General features: G+C 47.8%; 1 protein-coding gene across 2 annotated transcripts in view; it reads left to right on the top strand.

Moving 5' to 3' along the window:
• Positions 1–20,136, top strand: part of SLC12A8 (solute carrier family 12 member 8) — a 106,640-nt gene that overhangs the window by 25,050 nt on the left and 61,454 nt on the right. For both annotated transcript variants that reach the window (XM_063932776.1, XM_063932775.1), the window contains exons 3-4: positions 10,322–10,503; positions 10,615–10,752. In XM_063932776.1, the coding sequence (XP_063788846.1) occupies positions 10,420–10,503; positions 10,615–10,752 (222 nt within the window). In that variant the 5' untranslated portion in view covers positions 10,322–10,419. The remainder of the gene's footprint in view (positions 1–10,321; positions 10,504–10,614; positions 10,753–20,136) is intronic.

Genomic DNA, 20,136 nt, shown 5'->3' with positions numbered 1-20,136 from the left:
TGATGCATACAAGTTCAGTACTGCCAAACTTTTGGCTTTTCTGCAACAGGGCCTGGACTTAGGCCTTCGTCTGGCCTCCCTCGAGGTTAATGTTTTCAGCCTTGTCGGTATGGTTTCAGAAAAAAATTGCGTCGCTACTTGACGTTCATACTTTCACTCAGGGCGTTTTACAGATTCAACCTCCTTATGTCCCTCCTGTGGCTCCCTGGGATTTGTCGGTTGTTCTGGATGCCCTACAAGAGTCTCCGTTTGAACCTCTTGTGTCTGTGGACCTTAAGGTCTTGTTTTTGCTGGCTATTGCCTCTGCTAGATGGGTTTCAGACTTGGGTTCCTTATCCTGTCGGTCATCCTTTCTGATTTTTCCACGTGACCGTGCAGTTCTTTGAATTCACCCTAGTTATCTGCCTAAGGTGGTGTCTTCTTTCTACCTTAACCAAGAGATTGTGGTTCTGGCCTTTATCTCTCCTGAATTGTCTACCAAAGAGCGGTCTTTGTATGTGGTACGGGCTCTTCGTATCTATGTGAAGAAGACAGTTTCTATTAGAAAGTCTGATTCTCTTTTTGTGCTGTTTAGTTTTAACAAACGTGGCTGGCCTGCTCACAAGCAGACCCTGGCCAGATGGATTAGAATGGTGATTGCACATGCTTATGTACAGGCTGGTCGTCCAGCTTCTGCTACTATCAAGGCACATTCTACTCGGTCAGTTGGACCTTCTATGGAGGCCCGCCGTGGTGCGACCCGTGAACAATTGTGCAAGGCGGCAAGGTGGTCCTCAGTGAACACGTTCATAAGGTTCTATGCCTTCGATACTTCCGCCTCCCAGGATGCTTCCTTTGGACGCTGGGTTCTTGTGCCCGCTATAGTGCATCCCCTCCCATGAGGAACTGCTTTAGGACATCCCCGATGTTAATCCCTGTGGAACCACAGTGTACCCCGCAGCAGAAAAGGAGATTTATGGTAAGAACTTAATGTTGTTAAATCTCTTTCTGCGAGGTACACTGGGCTCCACAGGGCGCCCACCCTGATGCACTTGGCTTCTTTGGGTTGGTATGGCATTAGCCGCAGATACCTTCTCCTGTCGTGAGAATGTGGTGTATGTGGCTACTAACGGTTGTCGTCTTTTACCTGCTACTGCATTGGACTGGTTAACAAAACCGAGCTCCTGTGCACGGAGGCGGGGTTATAGAGGATGCGGCGCTATGCATTCTGGGAACAGTCAAAGCTTTTAGCCTGTTGGTGCCTTGGATCAAGATCCTACTCTATTCCCTGTGGAACCCAGTGTACCTCGCAGAAAGAGATTTAACAAAGGTTGCTAGGGCTCTGAGTGCTTTACATTTACAGTCTGGTTATTTTGGATAACGGCAATTTATTTTTTATGCTCCGTATGCAGTTTTGCCAGTCGTTAGTAAATTGTGGTCTTTAAAACTGAAGTAGATGTCCGTAAAGGTCTGACATCTTCCTGACACGACTTCACTTTGTCCTATAGCACTGACCTATAACCCTTTGACTCCGCTACCTAACTGCTTCTCCTCTATACCAGCGGCTCTCAACCACCGTGCTCAGGTTCCAACAACAGGCCATGTTTTGTGGATGTCTGTGATCGGGATGTAGTCTGCATCCTAAAGCTCACAATATTGGCAGCGGAATACCGACAGGGCAAATTGCCGACCACTTCATACGTTAAGGGTTAGGCTGCTTAAGATTAGGTAGGTGGGGGGGGGGGGGGGGGGGCGGGGGGGGGGTTGAAAGGTTAGGGTTAGGCTGCTAAAGGTTGTGGGGTGGGGGGGGGGCAGGGGTAGGGGTTGGGGGTTGAAAGGTTAGGGTTAGGCTGCAGCAGGGGTGGGTTAGATGTAAGGTTAGCCTTAGAATACATACTGGCCGTTGGGATGCTGTACCCAACCCTTTGAATCGTGCCCAGGTGAGTTCATTTGTTTTGCTGGGTCAGTAATTATCCCTTCTATTTCCACAGACAATAATCCACAAAACATGACCTTTTGTACCTATTGACCTTAGGCACAGTTGACCTTTTACCTATTGACCTTTTGACCATATCGACCTATAGCATGTTGACCATACGGGTCGACTTATTGACTGTCTAACTAACTAGACACTGTCTATCCATGGACTGGAACCTGGCTGAGAACCCCCTGTTTTTGTAACTGTCTCAAGGTAGCGATTAAGGTGACGCTGCTTCTGCCGCCATATAAAACTGTCCGTGTCTGTAAACCCCAAAATAGTGAGTTGTTGAGATAAGCATTTGCCCGCTTACCCTCTCCCCAAAGTGATAGCGCTTGGGGGTGGGATTGGAGCTTCTTAACTCGTTAACAATCTGAATGTTGTGGAATGTGTTTCTCTTCCCCTCATTTGCATATTATTGCCCCCCTCCCCCTACCCCACACTTACAAGGTTTTCAAGTGCAGCATGTGCTATTTTTCATGTCAGATGATCAGGGCAATTTAATTGACATTCTTTTTATAACATTGGTGCCAAATACCAGAGGAAATTATTTTTTACCTCCGGCAGATTCTGCAGTTTTGATTCACAAAAATGTGCGACACCTCGTATAAACAGGTGCGTCCGTATGAATGAGGACAGCAAATATTACATTGGCGTGCTGGGTTACCCACGATCCGAGTCAGATCATAGTAAATATCACTTAATCTCTGTTTATTAACTGGGCTGGACTTTGGGTTTCACCGTCTAATAAAGGTAAATAGATTTTACATGTATGAGGTGTCTCCAGCATAAAACACAGATGTCTGTATGTATGTATGTATAATATTGTCACTCAGTGACGTAGCTTTCATTCTGATGGGAAACAAGATTTTAAAGAATGTCAATCCCATAACGTGCATTTGTCATTCTGTTTTATTGAAGGGGAAATGTGTAGAGACATGTATGATAGATCGATACAATCTCTGCTTAACGCTGGTTCACATACTCCGTCTTTATGTAAATTAAAAAATCCAGGTAATAAGTCCGGTCTCCGTGCCCTCCCCAAAACCCATCTTTCCGCCCCTCTATGCTTGGAACAAGAATTTTATTTGTAAAAAAGTATTTTTTTCTCGCTTCACATCTGACCTGAATGATACTTTTTACATGAATGTATTTTTTACATTTATGCATTCATCATTGACATGTAACTTTCATTATATTATAATGTAACGTGTCATTATAATAAGTCGTTTGTGTCTATTAGAGGCATGCTTTCTCTGTTGCAGGTATTCGTTAGACGGCATGCCTTGACTTGCTTTTGTGCATTTTTTTTTTCCCACCAAAATTTTTGACACGTAATCGTCGGCTTGCCGGTTATTCCCTCTCCTGTGTAATGTTAGCAGTATAAACTCTGTCCGTGGGGGTTTCAGGAGACCCCGTCGTGTCTCTCGGATATGTGGTAGAATGATTAGCGGGCACCTACTTTATGCCGGCCGGGTACAGCACCTCAGACACTGTGTGCGGGGAGGGGTACTATACTAATTTACACTTTATAGCAAAGTCAATATTTGCGGTTCATACTTCATGCGTGTATTGCCGTCAGGGATCCTGCTCGTGGCTTTTGACTGTACGGGCTCAGGTTTTACATTTTCCTCCTTATAAGTATCCACAACACTGTTTGCCAGTAAGTATGGAATGTGTAAGAACTAGAAGCTGAGAACGCTGACTAAAATATATAGAGCCATTTATTGCAAGTAATTATGTGTAAATATTACAAGTTCGCCAAGTTGCATTGAGTCTGTTTGTGGTATATGTACAGTTAATGTTGTTACTGTTTGTCTACGACCGGGTTTTCGAAACTCTGTCCTCAAGGCTGCCGAACAGTTCAGGTTTTAAATATATCCATGCTTGCGCACAGGTGACTTAATTAGTATTTCAGCCAGTTTGATTATGCCATCCATACAGAAGCATGGATATCCTGAAAACCTGGACTGTTAGGGTGCCTTGAAGGCCGAGTTTGGGAAACTGTGGTCTACGGCGTTTGTTTGTCTGCAGCATCTATAACAACATACAATATACTGGTTTAGTAAAACATTCTCAAACTATTATTGTTGTTAATAATAATAATAATAATAATAATATTTCTCTGACGTCCTAGTGGATGCTGGGAACTCCGTAAGGACCATGGGGAATAGCGGCTCCGCAGGAGACTGGGCACAAAAGAAAAGCTTTAGGACTACCTGGTGTGCACTGGCTCCTCCCCCTATGACCCTCCTCCAAGCCTCAGTTAGATTTTTGTGCCCGACCGAGCTGGGTGCAATCTAGGGGGCTCTCCTGAGCTTCTTAGAAAAAGTTAGTTTTAGGTTTTTTATTTTCAGTGAGACCTGCTGGCAACAGGCTCACTGCATCGAGGGACTAAGGGGAGAAGAAGCGAACCTGCCTGCTTGCAGCCAGCTTGGGCTTCTTAGGCTACTGGACACCATTAGCTCCAGAGGGACCGAACACAGGCCCAGCCTCGGAGTCCGGTCCCAGAGCCACGCCGCCGGCCCCCTTACAGAGCCAGAAGCAAGAAGAAGTCCGGAAAATCGGCGGCAGAAGACATCAGTCTTCACCAAGGTAGCGCACAGCACTGCAGCTGTGCGCCATTGCTCCTCATGCACACCACACGCTCCGGTCACTGATGGGTGCAGGGCGCTGGGGGGTGGCGCCCTGAGCAGCAATATGAACACCTTGGCTGGCTAAAATACATCACATATAACCCCCAGGGCTATATGGATGTATATTAACCCCTGCCAGATTCCTGAAAAAAGCGGGAGAAAAGTCCGCTGAGAAGGGGGCGGAGCCTATCTCCTCAGCACACTGGCGCCATTTTCCCTCACAGCTCCGCTGGAAGGACGTCTCCCTGAACCTCCCCTGCAGTCCTGCACTACAGAAAAGGGTAAAACAAGAGGGGGGGGGGGGCACTAATTAGGCGCAGTATAAGATAAACAGCAGCTATAAGGGGAAAAACACTCTGTATAGTGTTATCCCAACATATATATAGCGCTCTGGTGTGTGCTGGCATACTCTCCCTCTGTCTCCCCAAAGGGCTAGTGGGGTCCTGTCCTCTATCAGAGCATTCCCTGTGTGTGTGCTGTGTGTCGGTACGACTGTGTCGACATGTATGAGGAGGAAAATGATGTGGAGGCGGAGCAATTGCCTATAATGGAGATGTCACCCCCTAGGGAGTCGACACCTGAGTGGATGGGCTTATGGAAGGAATTACGTGAAAGTGTCAGCTCTTTACAAAAGACGGTTGATGACATGAGACAGCCGGCTACTCAGCTTGTGCCTGTCCAGGCGTCTCAAAGACCATCAGGGGCTCTAAAACGCCCGCTACCTCAGATGGCAGATACAGACGCCGACACGGATACTGACTCCAGTGTCGACGATGAAGAGACGAATGTGACTTCCAGTAGGGCCACACGTTACATGATTGAGGCAATGAAAAATGTTTTACACATTTCTGATAGTACAAGTACCACTAAAAAGGGTATTATGTTTGGTGAGAAAAAACTACCTGTAGTTTTTCCTGCATCTGAGGAATTAAATGAAGTGTGTGATGAAGCGTGGGTTTCTCCCGATAAAAAACTGATAATTCCTAAAAAGTTATTGGCATCATACCCCTTCCCGCCAGAGGATAAGGCACGTTGGGAAACACCCCCTAGGGTGGATAAAGCGCTCACACGATTGTCTAAACAGGTGGCACTACCGTCTCCTGATACGGCCGCCCTTAAGGAACCTGCTGACAGAAAGCAGGAGAATATCCTAAAATGTATATACACTCACACGGGTGTTATACTGCGACCAGCAATCGCCTCAGCCTGGATGTGCAGTGCTGGGGTGGCTTGGTCGGATTCCCTGACTGAAAATATTGATACCCTTGATAGGGACAGTATATTACTGACTATAGAGCATTTAAAAGATGCATTTTTATATATGCGTGATGCACAGAGGGATATTTGCCGACTGGCATCAAGAGTAAGTGCGCTGTCCATATCTGCCAGAAGAGGGTTATGGACGCTGCAGTGGTCAGGTGATGCTGATTCCAAAAGGCATATGGAAGTATTGCCTTATAAAGGGGAGGAGTTATTTGGGGTAGGTCTATCGGACCTAGTGTCCACGGCAACTGCTGGGAAATCCACATTTTTACCCCAGGTAGCCTCTCAATACGGCGTCTTCTTATGTTATCAGGCGCAGTCCTTTCGGCCCCATAAGGGCAAGCGGGCAAAAGGCTCCTCATTTCTGCCCCGTGGCAGAGGGAGAGGAAAAAGGCTGCAGCAAACAGCCAGTTCCCAGGAACAGAAGCCCTCTCCCGCTTCTGCCAAGTCCTCAGCATGACGCTGGGGCTCTACAAGCGGACTCAGGCACGGTGGGGGCCCGTCTCAAGAATTTCAGCGCGCAGTGGGCTCACTCACAAGTGGACCCCTGGATCCTTCAGGTGGTATCTCAGGGGTACAAATTGGAATTCGAGACGTCTCCCCCCCCGCCGTTTCCTAAAGTCTGCCTTACCGACGTCTCCCTCCGACAGGGAGGCGGTATTGGAAGCCATTCACAAGCTGTATTCTCAGCAGGTGATAATCAAGGTACCCCTCCTGCAACAGGGAAAGGGGTATTATTCCACGCTGTTTGTGGTACCGAAGCCGGATGGCTCGGTGAGACCTATTTTAAATCTAAAATCTTTGAACACTTACATACAGAGGTTCAAATTCAAGATGGAGTCACTCAGAGCGGTGATCGCGAACCTGGAAGAAGGGGATTATATGGTGTCTCTGGACATCAAGGATGCTTACCTCCATGTCCCAATTTACCCTTCTCACCAAGGGTACCTCAGGTTTGTGGTACAGAACTGCCACTATCAGTTTCAGACGCTGCCGTTTGGATTGTCCACGGCGCCCCGGGTCTTTACCAAAGTAATGGCCGAAATGATGATACTCCTTCGAAGGAAAGGAGTTTTAATTATCCCTTACTTGGACGATCTCCTGATAAGGGCAAGATCCGAGGAACAGTTGGTAGTCGGAGTAGCACTATCTCAAGGAGTGCTGCGGCAGCACGGTTGGATTCTCAATATCCCAAAATCGCAGCTGATCCCGACGACACGTCTTCTATTCCTAGGGATGATCCTGGACACAGTCCAGAAAAAGGTGTTTCTCCCGGAAGAGAAAGCCAGAGAGTTATCCAAGCTAGTCAGAAACCTCCTAAAACCAGGCCAAGTATCAGTGCATCAATGCACAAGGGTCCTGGGAAAAATGGTGGCTTCCTACGAAGCAATCCCATTCGGCAGATTCCACGCAAGAACATTCCAGTGGGACCTGCTGGACAAATGGTCCGGATCGCATCTTCAGATGCATCGGCGGATAACCCTGTCCCCAAGGACAAGGGTGTCTCTCCTGTGGTGGTTGCAGAGTGCTCATCTTCTAGAGGGCCGCAGTTTCGGCATTCAGGACTGGGTCCTGGTGACCACAGATGCCAGCCTGCGAGGCTGGGGAGCAGTCACACAGGGAAGAAACTTCCAGGGCTTGTGGTCAAGCCTGGAGACATCACTTCACATAAATATCCTGGAGTTAAGAGCCATTTACAATGCTCTGAGCCAAGCAAGACCTCTGCTTCAAGGTCAGCCGGTGCTGATCCAGTCGGACAACATCACGGCAGTCGCCCACGTAAACAGACAGGGCGGCACAAGAAGCAGGAGGGCAATGGCAGAAGCTGCAAGGATTCTTCGCTGGGCGGAAAATCATGTGATAGCACTGTCAGCAGTGTTCATTCCGGGAGTGGACAACTGGGAAGCAGACTTCCTCAGCAGGCACGACCTCCACCCGGGAGAGTGGGGACTTCACCCAGAAGTCTTCCACATGATTGTAAACCGTTGGGAAAAACCAAAGGTGGACATGATGGCGTCCCGCCTCAACAAAAAACTGGACAGATATTGTGCCAGGTCAAGGGACCCTCAAGCAATAGCTGTGGATGCTCTGGTAACACCGTGGGTGTACCAGTCAGTGTATGTGTTCCCTCCTCTGCCTCTCATACCCAAGGTGCTGAGGATTATACGGCGGGGAGGAGTAAGAACTATTCTCGTGGCTCCGGATTGGCCAAGAAGGACTTGGTACCCAGAACTTCAAGAAATGCTCACAGAGGACCCGTGGCCTCTACCTCTGAGAAGGGAACTGCTCCAGCAGGGACCCTGTCTGTTCCAAGACTTACCGCTGCTGCGTTTGACGGCATGGCGGTTGAACGCCGGATCCTAGAGGAAAAAGGCATTCCAGACGAAGTCATCCCTACTTTGATAAAAGCCAGAAAGGATGTAACCGCAAAGCATTATCACCGCATCTGGCGGAAATATGTTGCGTGGTGCGAGGCCATAAAGGCCCCGACTGAGGAATTTCAACTGGGTCGATTCCTGCATTTCCTGCAAGCAGGAGTGTCTATGGGCCTAAAATTAGGATCCATTAAGGTCCAGATTTCGGCCCTGTCGATTTTCTTTCAGAGAGAACTGGCTTCAGTGCCTGAAGTCCAGACGTTTGTTAAGGGAGTGCTGCATATACAGCCTCCTTTTGTGCCTCCAGTGGCACCCTGGGATCTGAATGTTGTTTTGGGTTTCCTAAAATCACATTGGTTTGAACCACTCAACACTGTGGACTTAAAATATCTCACATGGAAAGTGGTCATGCTGTTGGCCCTGGCTTCAGCCAGGCGTGTGTCAGAATTGGCGGCTTTATCCTGTAAAAGCCCTTACCTGATTTTTCATACGGACAGGGCAGAATTGAGGACTCGTCCTCAATTTCTCCCAAAGGTGGTTTCAGCGTTTCATCTGAACCAGCCTATTGTGGTACCTGCGGCTACTAAGGACTTGGAGGACTCCAAGTTGCTGGACGTTGTCAGGGCCCTGAAAATATATGTTTCCAGGACGGCTGGAGTCAGAAAATCTGACTCGCTATTTATCCTGTACGCACCCAACAAGCTGGGTGCTCCTGCTTCTAAGCAGACTATTGCTCGCTGGATTTGTAGTACAATTCAGCTTGCGCATTCTGTGGCAGGCCTGCCACAGCCAAAATCTGTAAAAGCCCACTCCACAAGGAAGAAGGGCTCATCTTGGGCGGCTGCCGAGGGGTCTCGGTTTTACAACTTTGCCGAGCTGCTACTTGGTCAGGGTCAAATACTTTTGTGAAATTTTACAAATTTGACACTCTGGCTGAGGAGGACCTGGAGTTTTCTCACTCGGTGCTGCAGAGTCATCCGCACTCTCCCGCCCGTTTGGGAGCTTTGGTATAATCCCCATGGTCCTTACGGAGTTCCCAGCATCCACTAGGACGTCAGAGAAAATAAGAATTTACTTACCGATAATTCTATTTCTCGTAGTCCGTAGTGGATGTTGGGCGCCCATCCCAAGTGCGGATTATCTGCAATACTTGTACATAGTTATTGTAAACAAATCGGGTTATTGTTGTTGTGAGCCATCTATCCAGAGGCTCCTCTGTTATCATACTGTTAACTGGGTTCATATCACAAGTTGTACGGTGTGATTGGTGTGGCTGGTATGAGTCTTACCCGGGATTCAAAATCCTTCCTTATTGTGTACGCTCGTCCGGGCACAGTATCCTAACTGAGGCTTGGAGGAGGGTTATAGGGGGAGGAGCCAGTGCACACCAGGTAGTCCTAAAGCTTTTCTTTTGTGCCCAGTCTCCTGCGGAGCTGCTATTCCCCATGGTCCTTACGGAGTTCCCAGCATCCACTACGGACTACGAGAAATAGAATTATCGGTAAGTAAATTCTTATTTATTATTATTATTATTATTATTATTATTATTATTATTAACCTGTGATGTTGAACATTAATTTAATAGTTTTGTACGGAGTGCAATAAAAAAATAAAAATACTGAGGGGGTATCCAATTAGCCCCGATCCATTTTAGGCCGATAAAAACAGCCGGATTTGCGATAAATGACCGATGGTCATTATTGCGTTATCCAATTAGAGGCCGTTTTCATCGCTCAAATATGGACCCGCGTTTGTGCGAATCCATGTTTTATCGCGGCTCTGGCAGCACGAGTATCGCAGATTGTGCATCGGGTGCCTGAAGCATCGGGGGGCGTGCGCCGCATCGGGGCTAATAGGATAGCCCCCAGCGATACAATTGGCCACGGTCATTGACCACAAGTAATTGGATACCCCACTTTGGTGGAGAAAATGATACTGAGATATTGTATAACAAGTCTGATTATTTTGGGCCAGTACTCTGTTCTCGTTCCTAGTTATTCACAGGAACTTTGTAGCTGCCCCGCTAATATCTATGCTTTGTTCGAATTTGATCACTCGTGCGCCATTTATAGGTCTTCTTTTTGTAATAGTGACATGACGCAGAGGGAGGAGTCACGTCCTGGCTGGTCCTATCACGTCACTCTCTACAGGTGACATAATTGTGGCATCAACACTACATCTTGCAGACATGAATGGGAACATCAAAGCTCCTCCGAACGGAAACATGACTGAGAATGGAAATATCACGGACCTGTTCCATGAGGACGCCCAGGTGAGTTGCGTGTATGGGACGGTCCAACGCAGTTTACCCCCGGCCTCCTCTTGCACGTCTTGTGATGTTTTTCTTCCCCCTCGTTCTCTTCTCTTCCCTCGTGTCTCACAGTTGCGGTCTCAGCCGTGGTGGAAGATTCAGCTCTTCGTCTGGGAGCCGATTCTGTTTGGTACCTGGGATGGCGTCTTCACGTCTTGTATGATCAATATTTTCGGGGTGGTTTTATTCCTCCGAACCGGGTGGCTTGTGGTGAGTTTGTGTTCAGTTCATCAGAGGCCTTTCCAATAAAACTATTCATTAAGAAATGTACTGTACATAGGGTCTGTCCTCCAGTCTGCCATCTACAAAGGGCTTACTTAGGGCTTTATTATATTATTATATTAGGGATGCAGCCAATTTATCGACAATCAAAATACCGACGGTCAAAATACCGACAACCGTTGACCGACGGTCAAAATCCTGACATGGACAAAATACAGACATTTAAAATACCGACAAGGTCAAAATACCAACATTTATCATGTCGACAGGTCAAAAAGTCGACGTGAGTTTTTCATGATTTTTTAATTGAAACTGACTTGTTCATACTTTACCATCCCAGTGGCCCTGGAGGGGGAATATAATAGTGTGCTGAGCGCAGCGAGGCACCGTGCCCGAAGCATGGCGAGCGCAGCGGTACACTTATATGGTGTCCATGCCGACTTATGTCGACATACACACGGAAAAAAACAATGAAAAACGCATGTCTGTTTTTTGACCTGTCGACATTTTCGATGTCGGAATTTTGAACTTGTCAGGATTTTGACCGTCGGTCAATTGCTGTCGGGATTTTGACCGTCGGGATTTTGATTGGAGGTATTTCATACTGTTTCCTTTATTATTATTATTATTATTATTATTATTATTATTATTATTAAAGCCCAGTTTAAGGTGATTAATATATTTACAATGATCTCATTGCACCGTGCCTTGTTTATAGAACGCCTTTATAACCCTTTCACTGAGAATTATTTACGCTAACAGGAACCATCCGACCATTCTTATTTCCCTTACTAGTTGGATCTTTGGACTTCACTTTGTATAGAGTGCACTTCAAACAAGTTTTATTTCATGGCCATCATCAGGGGGTTCCGGGGGTATGACAGTAAGGGGCCTGGATATCCTAGGGGGCCCACCACAATCAGACCCTTTTTTTTTTTTCTTTAAGTGCTGCAGCCTGGTCCCAGGAGGAGAAGAGGGCTTGCCGCCATCGCATAGCCTGTTACTCCAGTGCCCAGCTGTTTGTTGCAGTCTCGGATCTGGTTTCTTGCCAGAGTAACAGGGTAGCCTGGCGCGGTTGGTTTGCACACACTGTGGAGTTTCTGTGTAACCATTATGTGGTCACGACAGTGTGTTTACCACATTTGTGATGCTGGGAGTACAAGGGGTGTGCAGTAAGTTTCCAGGTGTGCAGTGCATAGGTAGAGTAGACACAATGGGACGTATGAAATAGGGTCAGAGTTTGCCCGAGGTGCAGGGGGGTGGCCGATTTCAGAGGTATTTTTTAAAGCAGCAATCTTTTACCAGGCAAACCCATGCCTTGTAAATTATTGCTGCTTTAAAAAAACTACCAAGACCGGCCGGCATTCCGCATCCCCGGCAAACTCGGACCCTGTTGCATACGCCCTATTCCTTGACAATATCCGAAACGGCTGAGACGCGTTGGAACACGCAGCTCAATACTGCACCAGCAGTTCCTGGCACCGATCACAGGAGCCAGCCCCAACACCCACAGGTATCCATTTATCTAGGTCTCCTCTTAGATAGATGAGTTAGCAGCATCCCATGGGAACGGGACTTCCGGGATTCGGGCAGCATTCGACGGGTCCCCACTGCAACCAGCAGGGAGGAACACCGGTGCACCCCAGCAGGAACTGGCACCATTGGGAACTGTGGTAAGGGGCTGAAGTAACCTACGGATCAGCACTCACTGGGAGGTGAGATCCATATCGCCATCCACCATCAGAAAAGTTGATGCACCTGATGGGTTGGGATGCCGGCCCACCAGCACAGAACTTTCTGCAGGACTTTGCACTGACCCCGGGACTTCGTGCACCATTGGGACTGAGAATCTCTCTGCTTTTTGGACACTTGAGACACGGGCACTGATATTAGAGACCTGGTTCACAGGCTCTGATTCTAATTTTATATACTCAAGAACTTTGGTACCATCATGGAACATCCGTGACTGAATTGATTGCTCTATTGATTTATTTGTTTATATCACAAGCTCATACACGGCGTACACCACTGTTTCCCGCTGCATTTAATATGTATATAACTAACAGTACGATATAGAGAGCTTCATGCACTTTATGTATGTGTCCCAATAAAGGGCAAGATACTATAACATGCCCTTTGTGCATTGCATACTGCATTTATAGACTATAAACACTCCACAAGGTGAGCGCAGGTAGTAACACTTCATTTACTGTCCAACGTTCTTATCTCGTTATGAGGCTCAACAGAGACCACAGGAGAGCCATGATCTTCTACAACAAGAGTGGTCTGCGACAGCAGGAGAATTTTGACCAAATGCGAGCTGCTTTTGGGGAGGAAGCACCATCCAGAACCACTGTGTTTGAGTGGTTTGCAGAATTTGGGCACGGGTGATGTTCCTTGGAGACATGTATTGTGGCCGGTCTGTGTCCACCATCCCAGAGGACAACGTTGCTGCCATGCGAGCCATTGTTGAGGTGGAAACCATGGTGACCGTGGCCCAGTCATCGTGGTCCATATGCTTGATACTCCACGAAAAACTTGGTCTGTGCAAGCTTTCCACATACTGGGTGCCCTATCAGCTGACTCAAGAGCAGAAGTAGGCTCGGGTGACTTGGTGCCGCAACATGCCGTCTAGATTTGATGACGGTCGCTCAGTCTTTGTCTGGGAGATCATCAGTGGCGATGAATTTTGGGTTTATAGTTTTGACCCCGATACCAACCAACAGTTGGCCCAGTTGGAGGTGTGCCATCACCGAAGTTCCACCATGAGCACAGCATGGCCAAGCAGAATGTGGCTGTTTTTGTGGCCAAGACTGGTCATGTAGCTACCGTACCACTCGTGCAGCAGCGCACCATCACTGGGGACTGGTACGCCAACCAATACCTGCTGCAAGTACTGGTACCCATTTCCAGGCACCATCCAAGAACTCACACTCGTGGTGCCCTTCTCCATCACGACAATGTACCTACCCACAAGTCCAGGAAAGTGGTGGATTTTCTGTCTCATGAACGCATCCAGAAGCTTGCTCAGTCCAGACCTGGCCCCCTGCGACTTCTTCGTGTTCCCACAAATCAAGCGGAAGATGCATTGGGTTCGTTATGAGTGCTGGGGGCCCTGCCTTTTTATGTGTACCGGGCCCCACAATTTCAGATGGCAGCCGTGACTGTTCTATATAATGGAGATCATGTTATGGCTATATACACGCTTGTATTGCAGGCTGGTTATGTATGTTATGTGCATGCAAGCTACATTGCTTCTATGTAATGTAAGGGGATGTTGCATTAAGGCCCTCATTCCGAGTTGTTTGCTCGTTATTTTTTTTCCGCAACGGAGCGATTAGTCGCTAATGCGCATGCGCAATGTTCGCAGTGCGTCTGCGCCAAGTAAATTTGCTAATAAGTTTGGTATTTTACTCACGGCTTTATGTAGAAATTTCTTCGTTCTGGTGATCGGAGTGTGATTGACAGGAAGTGGGTGTTTCTGGGCGGAAACTGGCCGTTTTATGGGAGTGTGCGAAAAAACGCAGCCGTTTCTGGGAAAAACGCGGGAGTTTCTGGAGAAAAATAAGAATTTACTTACCGATAATTCTATTTCTCATAGTCCGTAGTGGATGCTGGGGACTCCGTCAGGACCATGGGGAATAGCGGCTCTGCAGGAGACAGGGCACATCTAAAGAAAGCTTTTAGGATCACATGGTGTGTACTGGCTCCTCCCCCTATGACCCTCCTCCAAGCCTCAGTTAGGTACTGTGCCCGGACGAGCGTACACACTAAGGAAGGATCTTGAATCCCGGGTAAGACTCATACCAGCCACACCAATCACACTGTACAACTTGTGATCTGAACCCAGTTAACAGTATGATAACAAACGAAGTAGCCTCTGAAAAGATGGCTCACAACAATTATAATAACCCGATTTTTGTAACAATAACTATGTACAAGTATTGCAGACAATCCGCACTTGGGATGGGCGCCCAGCATCCACTACGGACTATGAGAAATAGAATTATCGGTAAGTAAATTCTTATTTTCTCTAACGTCCTAGTGGATGCTGGGGACTCCGTCAGGACCATGGGGATTATACCAAAGCTCCCAAACGGGCGGGAGAGTGCGGATGACTCTGCAGCACCGAATGAGAGAACTCCAGGTCCTCCTTAGCCAGAGTATCAAATTTGTAAAATTTTACAAACGTGTTCTCCCCTGACCACGTAGCTGCTCGGCAAAGTTGTAATGCCGAGACCCCTCGGGCAGCCGCCCAAGATGAGCCCACCTTCCTTGTGGAGTGGGCCTTTACAGATTTAGGCTGTGGCAGGCCTGCCACAGAATGTGCAAGTTGGATTGTGCTACAGATCCAACGCGCAATCGTCTGCTTAGACGCAGGAGCACCCATCTTGTTGGGTGCATACAATATAAACAACGAGTCAGATTTTCTGACTCCAGCTGTCCTTGAAATATATATTTTTAATGCTCTGACAACGTCCAGTAACTTGGAGTCCTCCAAGTCGCTAGTAGCCGCAGGCACCACAATAGGCTGGTTCAAGTGAAAAGCCGAAACCACCTTAGGGAGAAAATGAGGACGTGTCCGCAGTTCTGCCCTGTCCGAATGGAAAATCAGATATGGGCTTTTGTACGATAAAGCCGCCAACTCTGAAACTCTCCTGGCTGAAGCCAGGGCCAGTAGCATGGTTACTTTCCATGTAAGATACTTCAAATCTACAGATTTGAGAGGCTCAAACCAATGAGATTTGAGAAAATCCAAAACTACGTTTAGATCCCACGGTGCCACTGGGGGCACAATCGGGGGCTGTATATGTAGTACACCCTTGACAAAAGTTTGTACTTCAGGCACTGAAGCCAATTCCTTCTGGAAGAAGATTGATAAGGCCGAAATTTGAACTTTAATAGACCCCAATTTGAGGCCCATAGACAATCCTGCCTGCAGGAAATGTAAGAATCGACCCAATTGAAATTCTTCCGTTGGGGCCTTCTTGGCTTCACACCACGCAACATATTTTCTCCAAATGCGGTGATAATGTTGTGCGGTCACTTCCTTCCTAGCCTTAATCAAGGTAGGAATAACTTCCTCTGGAATGCCCTTTTCTTTTAGAATCCGGCGTTCAACCGCCATGCCGTCAAACGCAGTCGCGGTAAGTCTTGGAACATACAAGGTCCCTGCTGAAGCAGATCCCTTCTTAGAGGTAGAGGCCACGGATCCTCCGTGAGCATCTCTTGAAGTTCCGGATACCAAGTTCTTCTTGGCCAATCCGGAGCCACTAGTATTGTTCTTACTCCCCTTTTCCGAATAATTCTCAGTACCTTTGGTATGAGAGGCAGAGGAGGAAACACATACACTGACTGGTACACCCATGGTGTTACCAGAGCGTCCACAGCTATTGCCTGAGGGTCTCTTGACCTGGCGAAATATCTGTCCAGTTTTTTGTTGAGGCGAGACGCCATCATATCCACCTTTGGTTTTTCCCAACGGTTCACAATCATGTGGAAAACTTCCGGATGAAGTCCCCACTCTCCCGGGTGAAGGTCGTGTCTGCTGAGGAAGTCTGCTTCCCAGTTGTCCACTCCCGGGATGAACACTGCTGACAGTGCTATGACATGATTTTCCGCCCAGCGAAGAATCCTTGCAGCTTCTGTCATTGCTCTTCTGCTTCTCGTGCCGCCTTGTCTGTTTACGTGGGCGACTGCCGTGATGTTGTCCGACTGGATCAACACCGGCTGACCCTGAAGCAGCGGTTTTGCCAAGCTTAGAGCATTGTATATCGCTCTTAGCTCCAGTATATTTATGTGAAGAGACGTCTCCAGGTCTGACCATACACCCTGGAAGTTTCTTCCCTGTGTGACTGCTCCCCAGCCCCGTAGGCTGGCATCCGTAGTCACCAGGACCCAGTCCTGTATGCCGAACCTGCGGCCCTCTAACAGATGGGCACTCTGCAACCACCACAGGAGAGACAACCTTGTTCTTGGTGACAGTGTTATCCGCTGATGCATGTGCAGATGCGATCCGGACCATTTGTCCAGCAGATCCCACTGAAATGTTCGTGCATGGAATCTGCCGAATGGAATTGCTTCGTAAGAAGCCACCATCTTTCCCAGGACTCTTGTGCATTGATGTACTGACACAGTTCCTGGTTTTAGGAGGTTCCTGACCAGTTCGGATAACTCCCTTGCTTTCTCCTCCGGGAGAAACACCTTTTTCTGAACCGTGTCCAGAATCATTCCCAGGAACAGCAGACGTGTTGTCGGGGTCGATTGAGATTTTGGAAGATTCAGAATCCACCCGTGTTGCTGAAGCACTACTTGGGTTAGTGCTACACCGACTTCCAGCTGTTCTCTGGACTTTGCCCTTATCAGGAGATCGTCCAAGTAAGGGATAATTAATACGCCTTTTCTTCGTAGAAGAACCATCATTTCGGTCATTACCTTGGTAAAGACCCGAGGGGCCGTGGACAAACCAAACGGCAGCGTTTGAAACTGATAATGACAGTCTTGTATCACGAACCTGAGATACCCTTGGTGTGAGGGGTAAATTGGGACATGCAGATAAGCATCTTTTATGTCCAGGGACACCATGAAGTCCCCTTCTTCCAGATTCGCTATCACTGCTCTGAGTGACTCCATCTTGAACTTGAATTTCTGTATGTACAGGTTCAAGGATTTCAGATTTAGAATAGGTCTTACCGAACCGTCCGGCTTCGGTACCACAAATAGTGTGGAATAATACCCCTTTCCCTGTTGTAGAAGGGGTACCTTGACTATCACCTGCTGAGAATACAGCTTGTGAATGGCTTCCAATACCGTCGTCCTTTCTGAGGGAGACGTTGGTAAAGCAGACTTTAGGAACCGGGGAGGGGGAGACCTTTCGAACTCCAACATGTAACCCTGAGATACTATCTGCAGGATCCACGGGTCCACCTGTGAGCGAGCCCACTGATTGCTGAAAATCTTTAGTCGACCCCCCACCGCTCCTGAGTCCGCTTGTAAAGCCCCAGCGTCATGCTGATGGCTTTGTAGAACCCGGGGCGGGCTTCTGGTCCTGGGCAGGGGCTGCTTGCTGCCCTCTCTTACCCTTTCCTCTGCCTCGCGGCAGATAAGACTGTCCTTTTGCTCGCTTGTTTTTATAGGAGCGAAAGGACTGCGGCTGAAAAGACGGTGTCTTTTTCTGTTGGGAGGGGGTCTGAGGTAAAAAAATGGATTTGCCGGCAGTTGCCGTGGCCACCAGATCCGATAGACCGACCCCAAATAATTCCTCTCCTTTATATGGCAATACTTCCATATGCCTTTTGGAATCCGCATCACCTGACCACTGTCGCGTCCATAAACTTCTTCTGGCAGATATGGACATCGCACTTACTCTTGATGCTAGAGTACAAATATCCCTCTGAGCATCTCGCATATAAAGAAACGCATCCTTTAATTGCTCTAGAGTCAATAAAATACTGTCCCTATCCAGGGTATCAATATTTTCAGTCAGGGAATCCAACCACACTACCCCAGCACTGCACATCCAGGCTGAGGCTATTGCCGGTCGCAGTATAACACCAGTATGAGTGTATATACTTTTCAGGGTAGTTTCCAGCCTCCTATCCGCTTGTAACAGGGTTATAATTAATTTTCATTTGTATGGATATATGTATGTATATGTAATATGTATAACATTATTTAAGAAATATAAAATATATTTAATGTTGACCATAATGAAGTATGTGTATATATATATATAAATTTATATAAAGTAAGGGGTTTCTCAAGTATATTTATTGTGCGGGGTATACTAAAGGGAGTGAGAGGTGTAGCAATATAATATAAAAGACAGTGGAGACTGTTGTGTGTGCTGTAGTTGCAGGGCTGAGCACTAATGATGCGCAGGGTAAATAATATAGCTGTCAAGTATGAGGGGTTTGTTTCCCCACCTCGTGCAGGTAGATGGTACCGTGTGCAGAAGGGTCACCTCGCGCAGGTAAAAAGGAGGCCGTGTGCAAAGAGGTGGTGGCCACCTCGCGCAGGTAAGGGAGGCCGTGTGCAAAGGAATGGTCCCCACGCGCTGCTAGAAGTAGTGTATAAAGGTGCTCCCCGCCGGCGGTCAGTCAGTCTGCAGATCCCCCTTGCCGTGCTGGTACCTAGGTCTCTCCGGTGGCCGCTAAGAGCTGTAACAAGCTGTAAACATTACAGCGGCGGCCGGGAAGTCAGGGTAGCGCAGCCAGACAAGGAGAGCCGGTGAGAGCAGGGACCGGCGCGGCTAGCAAGAGCTGTGAAGATAGGAGAGCCGGGGGAGCGGATACCGGCGCGGCTATCAGGAGCCGTGAAGAAGCGGTGACGTGCGGCTAGCCAGAGCCGTGAAGACAAGGAGAGCCGGTGAGAGCAGAGACCGGCGCGGCTAGCAAGAGCCGTGAAGACAAGGAGAGCCGGGGGAGCGGATACCGGCGCGGCTATCAGGAGCCGTGAAGAAGCGGTGACGTGCGGCTAGCCAGAGCCGTGAATACAAGGAGAGCCGGTGAGAGCAGAGACCGGCGCGGCTAGCAAGAGCCGTGAAGACAAGGAGAGCCGGGGGAGCGGATACCGGCGCGGCTATCAGGAGCCGTGAAGAAGCGGAGACGTGCGGCTAGTCAGAGCCGTGAAGATAAGGAGAGCCGGTGATAGCTGGGACCGGTGTAAGCAGCGGCGATTGTCCAGCACTCATCTACTAAATAAGCTATAGCTGAATCCACTGCCCACCAATGAGAAGCCATTGGGGTGAGGCTATCTACCTGAATAATAGTAAGTGTCAGGAGGCACTTACGGAAGGCATCTAAGGTCTGTAAAAATTATACCTGCTGTGCACCTATTCACCAGTTACACTACTATATGAACATATTTCAGTTCAGGCAGCTATAATGACTATGTATTTACCATCAGCTTTGCATACTGCCTAGTTTAGTCACTTTCCAGTAGGAACTCTAACAATCATACAGCGGTATAATATATATATATCTCAGTGTATTCAGCTCAAATCTATAACTGACTAGCCCTAGAGACATACTGTATAACGCTGCTGAAGATGATTTAACTGCAGACAGCACAGGATTTATAATTCATTCAAAAGCAACCAGCTAGTCTAGTCAGAATGGATACAATTACAAAATATGTGGCAATACAAACAAAGTAGCAGCAAAGGGAGACACACTACTGCAAGAAAAACAAAGTATTTATTGTAAAGGAATCTTAGTTCGACTTACAGTTAACTACAGTTGAGTTATAAGCTCTACAGCAGATAAAGGAAATTGCAGGAGAGAATAGACTATTTGTTCCAGTTAACTAAAACACAACATACTTTGGAAATGGAGATATTGATAGTATATATTTATATTCACACTGGTAAAG

Source organism: Pseudophryne corroboree, chromosome 7 (assembly GCF_028390025.1).
Source record: "Pseudophryne corroboree isolate aPseCor3 chromosome 7, aPseCor3.hap2, whole genome shotgun sequence".
NCBI lineage: Eukaryota > Metazoa > Chordata > Amphibia > Anura > Myobatrachidae > Pseudophryne > Pseudophryne corroboree.
The sequence above is the reverse complement of the archived record's forward strand: the minus strand, read 5'-3'. Positions and strand labels throughout refer to the sequence as shown.